Source organism: Microcebus murinus, chromosome 4, assembly GCF_040939455.1.
Source record: "Microcebus murinus isolate Inina chromosome 4, M.murinus_Inina_mat1.0, whole genome shotgun sequence".
In the NCBI taxonomy this organism is placed as follows: Eukaryota; Metazoa; Chordata; class Mammalia; order Primates; family Cheirogaleidae; genus Microcebus; species Microcebus murinus.
Window position 1 is genome coordinate 3020746 of NC_134107.1, and position 9169 is coordinate 3029914.

Here is a 9169-nt window from a genome sequence, read left to right on the forward strand (position 1 = left end):
GGGGCGCGGGTGACAGCGGGCAACGGGCACATCCCTCCCCTCCGACCACCGGGTCCGAGGGCGCCCCCCGTGTGCCAGGCTCCAGCGGGACCCGGTGGGGGAGGCGACCCGGGTGAGGAGGGTCATTCCCTTTTCACTGGACGTGTATTGAGCGCCTGCTGCATACAGGGAAGGTGATGTCAGTTACCACGCCGACTCTCCACAGGAACCTGGCCAGGGCAGGGTGGAGGGAAACTGAGGCTCAGAGAGGTGAAGCTGCCTGCCTGGGGCCACACAGCAAAGAGTGGCAGAGCCGGGGCTTCTGTAGGGGCACCTGGCGCCATCCTGGGCTTAGCGAGACCCCCGCCCCGGGGTGGGCTGGGGACAGGGGCGGGCACAAGTATCACAGAATTGGGCCCTTCCTCTGGGCGTGGGCGCGGGGGCAGCGGGTACCGGCCCCACGCTGAGAGGGGGCGGGGAGGCCCAGCTTCTGGGGAGACTGATCTGGGCTCGGCCCGGGGCGCCGAAGCCTGGCAGCTTCTGATAAGGCCCAGGGTGCCCCGGCTCGGGCGATAGCCGGGCCGCAGGGAGGGTCTGAGGACGAGCCGGCCCTGGTCACACCCACTCACGTTCTGACTCCGCGACCGTCCCGTGCCTCTGGGCAGTGGCTGTCCCCCTGGGGTCCCAGTGGTGGTGTCTCTAGGATGGGGTGACGGGCGAGTCAGCCAGAACCCCCCAGAAAGGGCCAGGCAACTGGTAGGTGCCTAATAAATGCTCTTGCCCTCCCGAGGGCTTACATAGGAGTCAGCCGGGCTCCTCCTAGGCTTTCCACCAGCCCTGCTGTCCAGCTGGGGAAACTGAGGCCTGGCAGGGACGAGGGCTCTCCCGCGGGGCGGAAGCTCCCAGCTCAGTTAAGGGACGTCCCTCGGCGGCCCCCCTGTGCCCGGCGGTAGCTCCTGGGTCTGGAAGGACAGGACACACGAGGTCAAAGCGCCGCCAGCCCAGCCGTAAAGAAACGAGGCCGGCGGGAGCGGGGAGGGGACGGCTCCGAGGAAGCGACCCTGGGGCGCGGCCGGGGCGGCTCTGGCAGTGGAACGGGGCGAGGCCGGAGGTTGGAGTGTCTGGGCCACGGCCGCAGGCGACAGGGAGGCCGGAGGGGAGGCTGGGGCTGGGCCCGGCCAAAGGTCCCCCCGGGTGGCGGCGGGGGACGAGTGAGGCCACAAGGCCGCGCCCGCCACATCCGCCCCGCCTGCCTCTGACTCATCCGCGCCGACCCTACAAAACAGGGCCCGCCCCGCCCCGGGGGACGGCGAAGTCAACAGCGTGGGCGCGCAGGCGACGCGGCCCCGGCGGCCCGGGCGCGTCACGGGGCGGCCGCGGAGGACGAGGAAGTTGGCCGACGGCGCGCCCGCGCGAGTTAGCAGGGGCAGGAGGAGGCGGCCGCGGGGACAGCCGGGCCTGCGAGGAAGGGGCGCCGAGCCCCGCGCGCGCCTCCTGCTGCGTGCCCGGCCCCGCCACGCGCCATGCGGCCGGGGGCCGTGCGCGGCTTCGCGCTGGAGCTGGCGCGGGGCCCGGGCGGCGCGTTCCGCGGCGGCGAGCGGCTGTGCGGCCGGGTGCTGCTGGAGGCGGCGGCGCCGCTGCGCGTGCGGGCGCTCGTGGTGGCGGCGCGCGGCGGGGCGGCCACGCGCTGGCTGGAGGGCCGCAGCCTGGGCGCCAACGCCGTGCCCAGCGACCGCGCGGCCGCCGAGACGTACCTGCGGCGGCGGCAGCTACTGCTGGGAGGTGAGGCGCCCGTCCCCCCGCCACCCTCCCCTGCGCCGGGACCCTCCCCCGGGCTGGGCGCCCGCCCGGACGCGGAGCCTCTGAGGTCAGGCGACCCTCCTCAAGGAGCGGGGAGGGGAGGGCGCGCGCCCTAGAGTCTGGCCCCTCCCCTTGGGATGCCCACGCACCCCAGCCGGGACCCCAACTGCCCGGAACCCCTGCCTAGGGCGTCGAGGCCCTCCAGGCTGGGCAGCGGGGAGACCCCTTTCAAAGTCGGGGGACCCTCCTATCCAGGCTCCGGGGAACCCCTGTGGGGTAGAGTGGGAGGTCCCCCTTACTCTCAAGCCTGCGGTCCTCCATTCCCAAAGAAGGCACCCACCCGCCTCACGTGCTACCCAGTGCCGTGCCTCAGTTTACCCAGCTTTGTCGGCAGCTGTGAGTTCTTCCCCGGGGTTAGGAGGAGGGGGTGTCTGGCGGCGTCTGCAGGTGACAGGGTGGAATGCATCCCAGAGCAGGAAGGGACAGGCTGGCCTGCCCGGGCCGCCCTGGAGACCGCTCCCCGCGAAGGCCGACCTCACCATACCCGTCTGCAAAATGGGCGAGGCGGGGCGCAGCTCCGACCGCGGACGGCTGCCTTTCTCCAGCGCCGGGCGCAACAGCCCGCAGCCTCGCAGGCTTGCTCCGACAGAGCAGAGGCAGCGGCGAGGGGCGCCCTCCCTCCCCGGCAGCGGAAACCGGGGAGCAGGGCGCCCGGGCGGGGCAGGAAGGGCCCCAGGAAGCGCTTCCCTCCCTCCGCGACTCAAGAGAAATACTGGCGCCACGCTCGCCCCAGAGTGCCCGGACACCCACCAGCGGCTTTCTGGAGGGACGGTGCTCGGAGACGCTGTGCGACCACAGGCGGAGCCCCGTCCCTCTCTGGGCCTCTGGAGGTGCATCTCTGAAATGGGTCGAGGGAGGCGCTGGCTCAGTCGTGGCCTCCCTGTCCGGTTCCCTCAGGGCCGCTACACTCCCCCTCCGCCCCCTGCGTCCTCAGGCCTTGCTGCGGCTTGCACTTGGCCCTGGGCGGACGACCCCACATTTCAGCGTGGAAGCCCCTTCTCGCAGGCTGAGCGCTGCTCGTCCAGCCCCTTCGTCCCTGCTCTGGCCCCCGTCACGGGCTGCAGGTGGCTGGGTCTGTTGGTGGCCGCCGCTCACTGAGGGCGCCAAGGCCTTGGGGGTCCCCCAGTGTCGCCTGAGCCGGGCTCCTGAGGGGACGGCCAGGGACGGGGACAGGTTCGAGCGGCTGCTCACCCCGCTGCCACCAGAGAGCGCCGGCGACCCACAGACCGCGCCGAGGCCACTCACTCCCGCAGGAGACATTTTCCGAGTGGCTTTTCTCGAGGGAAACTGAGGCCCAAGGAGAGGGCGCCCTGCGGCCCTGGACCTGGGGGTGCCTGAGCGTCCCCTGCACTTGGCTCCGTCCGTGTGGTGGGGGAGGTGGGTAGGGACAGGGGCGGGGTGCCCGGAGCGGGCACGAGGGCTGGAGGGCGAAGGCTGGGAAGGAAGGGAGCGGTGGAGGCGACGGCACCGAGGCGCCACCGAGGGACGGCGCGCGCGGGGGACGGGCTGGGGCCCGGGGAGCGCGGCCCTCGCAGGGCTGGAGCTGGGGCGGCCGCGCGGCGACCCGGGCGCGACCCTGACCCTTGTCCGGACTCCACAGACGCGGAAACCGGGGCCCCCAGAGGGCGTCACCCGCCCCGGGTCGCCCGGCCGAGGGGCAGCGGGCGCAGAGTGCAGGGCGGTCGGTCCCACCCGGCCCTTCCCGTCCCCGCTGGCGCAGGGGCTGCCGGCTCCCAGGCGTCACCGGGACCAGGCGGGCAGAGTGCTCTGCTGGGTGACCTCGGGCCTGGGCCCTGCCTCCGGGCCTCAGTTTCCCCTCTTGACTCCCGGGGTCCGCGAGAGACCCGCCCTGGCCGCCCCTGGCTCTGCAGCTTCGCCCCCGGGCCGGGGTGGGGTGGGCTGCGCCGGGCGTTTGTTATTTTCCTCCTCGCCCGGGCAGAGCCACGCCCCCGTGGCGCTATTGGTGAGATCCCTTCCGGGGGCGTGGCTGCCGTCTCGCCCCGCCCCCCCGCCGCCCTGCCGTATAAAAGCGGCGCCGCGCGTGCGGCGCTGGGGAAATCGTCCGGTCCCGTCGGCGAGTGCGCGTGCGCGGGAGCGTGCGGGGGCGACTTCGCGTCCCGAGGCTGCCGGGCCGCGGGTTCGAGGCCAGGGCGGCGCGCGTCGTGCGTTCGCAGCCCCGGCGCGGCGCGATGCTGTTCGACAAGGTGAAGGCGTTCGCGGTGCGGCTGGACGGCGCGAGCGCGGGCGCCGAGCCGGTGTTCAGCGGCGGCCAGGCCGTGGTGGGCCGCGTGCTGCTGGAGCTGGCGGGCGCGGCGCGCGTGGGCGCCCTGAAGCTGCGCGCCCGGGGCCGCGCCCGCGTGCACTGGACCGAGTCGCGCAGCGCGGGCTCGAGCACCGCGTACACGCAGAGCTACAGCGAGCGCGTGGAGGTCGTGAGCCACCGCGCCACGCTGCTCGCGCCAGGTACTGCGGCGGGGACCCCGGCCCCGCGCGCCAGGCGTGCGGCCCCCTCCCCCAGGCCCAGGGCGGGGACCCCCGGGACGCCCCCGCAGCCGCTGAGCCGCCCCTTCTTGCTCCCACCTGCAGACACCGGCGAGGCCACGACGCTGCCGCCCGGGCGCCATGAGTTCCCGTTCAGCTTCCAGCTGCCCCCGTAAGTCCTCCGGGGTAGGGTCGTGGGGCGCCCCGGCCCGGCGGCCCCTGACCGGCCCGCGGCTGCAGCGCTGGGGGCCTGGGGGCCCGAGGCGTCCCGAGGAGCGGGCCAGAGTCTCTGCGTGTCTCCTTCCCCTCCGTCTGGGCTGGCACCTCGCCCCCGCTGAAGCTCCTCCGCTCCGCCCCCCAGGACCCTGGTGACCTCGTTCGAAGGCAAACACGGCAGTGTCCGCTACTGCATCAAGGCCACCCTGCACCGGCCCTGGGTCCCAGCGCGCCGGGCGAAAAAGGTGTTCACCGTCATCGAGCCCGTGGACATCAACACGCCTGCCCTGCTGGTGAGCCGCAACCTTGGGGCAGGCAGGGTGGGAGCGTTGGAGGCGGGGGCCTGGCTGCTGGATCGCTGGGGGGCTGATGAAGTTGGGGGTCACAGGTGCACTCTTGCGGGTAGGCAGGCCCGTGTTGGGAATGCCTGTGGAAGCCAGGGGAAACTGGATCCAGATCGATCCCGGCTGCGCCAGTTTGCTGTGTGGCTCTGGGGAAGTGTCCTGCCCTCTCTGAACCTCAGCCGCCTTGTCTGTGAGATAGGCCACAGCTGGGGCATAGTGAGCACTAAATCGCACAGTGACTGCTAGGCTCGTTGGCTTCATTTCCAGCTTCATGGGATGGGCGGCATCTCTCCCCGCTCCGTGTTACAGGCGGTCAGTTCCTGGGCTGTTAGGAAGGAAGCCAGGCCCTGCCCAGCGCCCCCGTCAGCTGGGGTGCGTGGGGAAGGCCGCAGGGTCAGCTCAGGGTGACCCACTCGCGACCTCCTCTCCACCCCTGCAGGCTCCCCAAGCCGGCGCTCGGGAGAAGGAGGCGCGGTCGTGGTACTATAACCAGGGCCTGGTCTCGCTCTCGGCCAAGATCGAGCGCAAAGGCTACACGCCAGGTAGCGGCGGGCGGGCGAGGGGTGGGGGGCGGGGGGAGGCCGGCGCGGGCGGGCGGGCGGGCGGGCGGGGCGGAGGGAGGCCGGGGCCGGCGGGGGGCAGGGGGAGGCCGGCGCGGGGCCGCAGGTGCGGGGACTGACCCGCCCCCGCGCGCCCCGCAGGCGAGGCGATCCCCATCTTCGCGGAGATCGACAACGGGTCCCGGCGCCCGGTGCTGCCGCGCGCCGCCCTGGTGCAGACGCAGACCTTCCTGGCCCGCGGCGCGCGCAAGCAGAAGCGGGCGGTGGTGGCGAGCCTGGCAGGCGAGCCGGTGGCCCCCGGGCGGCGGGCGCTGTGGCGGGGCCGCGCGCTGCGGATCCCGCCCGTGGGACCCTCCATCCTGCGCTGCCGCGTGCTGCACGTGGACTACGCGCTCAAGGTAGGGCGCGCGGGGGGCGCGGCCCGGCGGGGGCGCGGGGCGGCAGCGGGGTCAGCGCGCGCCCCCTCCGCAGCGGGAGGGCAGGGCGGGCCCGCCGGCACCCTCCATCACGCTCCTTCCTCCAGGTCTGCGTGGACATCCCCGGCGCGTCCAAGCTGCTCCTGGAGCTGCCGCTGGTCATCGGCACGGTGCCCCTGCACCCCTTCGGCAGCCGGTCGTCCAGCGTGGGCAGCCACGCCAGCTTCCTGCTGGACTGGGGGCCGGGCGCCCTGCCCGAGCGGCCCGAGGGTGCGCCCTGCCCCGCCGCGGGGGCGGGCTGGGTGGACAGAGACCCGGGTGCGGGCGGGCGGGCTTCCCTTCCTTCTGCGCCAACGGCCTCCTACGCAAAAGGGCGCCGCGGAAAGCACGTGGGTGGCCAGGAGCACCCGGGATTCGGCCGAGGGCACCGGCCTGGCCGCTGCAGAGCCCGCCCTTGTCCCCCGCCCCCAAGGCACCCTCCGTGCCCTCACGCCCCGGCTCTCCATTTCAGCCCCGCCTGAGTACTCGGAGGTGGTGGCCGAGGAGGAGATGGTGGCCTCCGGGCAGAGCCCCTCCCTGCCCCTCCAGGACCCGGACGTGAGCCTCGATGGCCCTTTCTTCGCCTACATCCAAGAGTTCCGCTACCGCCCGCCGCCCCTGTACTCCGAGGTGAGCTCCCGGCTCCGGGGACCCTGCGACAAGTGTGAGAGACACACAGGAGGTGGGGTTCGCTTCGGAGACGGGATCTCACTCTGTCGCCCAGGCTAGAGTGAGTGCCGTGGCATCAGCCTCGCTCACAGCAACCTCCAACTCCTGGGCTCAAGCGATCCTCCTGCCTCAGCCTCCTGAGTAGCTGGGACTACAGGCATGCGCCACCATGCCCGGCTCGTTTTTTCTATATATATTAGTTGGCCAATTAATTTCTTTCTATTTTTAGTAGAGACAGGGTCTCGCTCTTGCTCAGGCTGGTCTCAAACTCCTGACCTTGAGCGATCCTCCCGCCTTGGCCTCTGGGAGTGCTGGGACGACAGGCGTGAGCTGCCGTGCCCGGCCCGGGAGGGTGTTCTCGAGCCTTCGAGCCCCCTCCCCTCCCCGCCAGGCTTAACGGGACTGTCTCCCCCCAGGAGGATCCGAACCCGCCCTCGGGCGCCGAGCGGCCGCGCTGCATGACCTGAGCGGCAGACCCACCTCGGCCGCCAGGTTGCTCCTGGCCATCGTGATCGTGGGGAGTAGCGGGACTAAGCGCCGCCCGCCCGACCGCGCTGAAGTTGGGGAAACCGAGTCTCCCAGCGGCGGGAGCAAGGCTGCTCCGACATCACCGGACAGAGGCGCGGGGCTGGAATCCGGCTTCCCCGGGCCGGCTGAGAGGCATCGAGACGCGGCCCAGCCTGCGGGCCGTGCCGGGGTCGCCCCGGGAGCCCTCGGTCTGGGAGAAACAGAGCCGGAGATAGACACCTCTGGCCTTGTGGAACCAGAATAAGAGACCTGAGGCCCGGCTCGGAGGGTCCCGCGGGGAAGCACAGAAGGCTTCCTGGAGGAAGGAGCATTTTAGCTGAGGCTTTGTCGTAGGAGTAGGAGCTCAGCAGGCGGACAAACGAGAAGTTGGAGAAGGTCAGAGCTGAGTGATGATGCCTGGAACCCACCCGGTTCACCTTGGAACCGGGGGCTCAGAGGGCCTCCGTGGAGGCCACACAGTGACGTCCAGCGGGCAAGAGGGTCCCCGGAACGAGGCATTCGGGGAGGCCGGCAGTCGGAGCTGTGTGGGCCGGCCTGGGGGGCAGGGGCAGCGGCCTGTGCAGACTTTGCAAGCCGGGGAGTCCAGGCCCCGGCGGGCGCTGCCCGAGAGCTCCTGCAAGCACTTGGGGCCAGGCAAGCCGCCCGGGTGTTCTGTGGCCCGGGGCCACCCAGGTCCAGGACAGGCGAGACCAGACGAGTAACTTGCAAAGTGAGGACCTTGGGGCCCCCGTGCAAGGATCGAGGACCACCAGACAGCGACCGTGGAGCATGGCGCCCGGGCCTGGGGACAGAGGTCAGCCCGGGTGACACGGGACCAGAGTGCTTCTGGAGGTGCCCTGGGCCCTGGAGAGAAGCACTAAGGGGCCGCCGGACGGGCCCCCAGCGGCAGCGTCCCAGCCGCGGCCGGGGCTGGACCCCTGCCCGGGACTCGGTGGTCTCCCTGCGCCTTAAGGAATCAGCCCTCTTTTGTACAATTATTTTTTTAAAAAAAATAAATAAATAAAAGTGTGGAGAAAGAGACTGGGCCTTACGGGTTGGTTTATTTCCTTAAGGAACTAGGGTCGCCTGGGCTGCCGTCCGGGGTCACCGGCGCGGGGGCTGGGCAGGGTCACCTCGGTGCGGGAAGACCCCGCCGGAGCCGGCTTTGGTTTTATTCAGGTGACGCTGGCACTCCGTGGAATCCGCCACCTCCCTTGCATTTAGTACGGCCACAGCCTTGTGCCCCCAGCTCCTCCGTGCATTCGGCTCCAGAACATTCCATCCCTGCGAAGTGGGGCCTCCTAGCTCACTAGCAGTCACTCGCCGCCCCCGGGCCCGGCAGTGGACCCGACTCCGCGGCTTTGCCTGCTCCGGGCGTCTCCTATAGAACAAATCCCCTTCGCCACCTGGTTTCTCTCCCTCCGCGCCGTGTTTTCGAGGTTCGGGCCCAGGGACGCGAGTATTAGACCCTCGCGCCTTTTTTTTTTTTTTTTTGAGACAGAGTCTCGCTCTGTTGCCCGGGCTAGAGTGAGTGGCGTGGCGTCAGCCTCGCTCACAGCAGCCTCAGACTCCTGGGCTCAAGCGATCCTCCTGCCTCAGCCTCCCGAGTAGCTGGGACTACAGGCATGCGCCACCATGGCCGGCTAATATTTTCTATATATATTAGTTGGCCAGTTAATTTTCTTCTATTTATAGTAGAGACGGGGGTCTCGCTCTTGCTCAGGCTGGTTTCGAACTCCTGACCTCGAGCGATCCTCCTGCCTCGGCCTCCCACAGTGCTGGGACTACAGGCGTGAGCCGCCGCGCCCGGCCCGAGCCTTGCGCCTTTTTATGGCTGGGTGACATTCCACTGTACACTCACGCCACGCTGTGCCGCCCCGCTCGCCCGCGGACGGGCATTCCGGCTGTTTCCACGCGTTGGCCATTGTGAATCTTCCTGCTGGGGACGTTTGTGTACAAAGATATCTTTGTTTTTGTTTTTCTTTAGACACAGGGTCTTGCTCTGTCACCCACACTGGAGTGCAGTGGCGCAACCACAGCTCGCTGCAGCCTCCAACTCCTGGGCTCAAGCGATCCTCCTGCCTCAGCCTCCCGAGTA

General features: G+C 70.5%; 1 protein-coding gene and 1 long non-coding RNA gene across 3 annotated transcripts in view; one reads left to right on the forward strand and one right to left on the reverse strand.

Moving 5' to 3' along the window:
• Nucleotides 1-2409, reverse strand: part of LOC142870559 (uncharacterized) — a 6625-nt gene extending 4216 nt beyond the window's left edge. The window contains exon 1 of the long non-coding RNA XR_012918878.1: nucleotides 2158-2409. This is a non-coding gene — a long non-coding RNA (uncharacterized LOC142870559). The remainder of the gene's footprint in view (nucleotides 1-2157) is intronic.
• Nucleotides 1488-8112, forward strand: ARRDC2 (arrestin domain containing 2). Of its 2 annotated transcripts, none has more exons than XM_076001532.1 (8): nucleotides 1488-1761; nucleotides 4426-4492; nucleotides 4682-4829; nucleotides 5320-5422; nucleotides 5582-5838; nucleotides 5964-6126; nucleotides 6368-6525; nucleotides 6981-8112. In XM_076001532.1, the coding sequence occupies exons 1-8, from the start codon at nucleotides 1503-1505 to the stop codon at nucleotides 7029-7031; spliced, it is 1206 nt and encodes a 401-aa protein (XP_075857647.1). In that variant the 5' UTR covers nucleotides 1488-1502; the 3' UTR covers nucleotides 7032-8112. The 2 variants fall into 2 exon arrangements, with proteins under 2 accessions (XP_075857647.1, XP_075857646.1); XM_076001531.1 differs by lacking the exon at nucleotides 1488-1761 and adding an exon at nucleotides 2396-4302.
• The last annotated feature ends 1057 nt before the right edge of the window (nucleotides 8113-9169 follow it).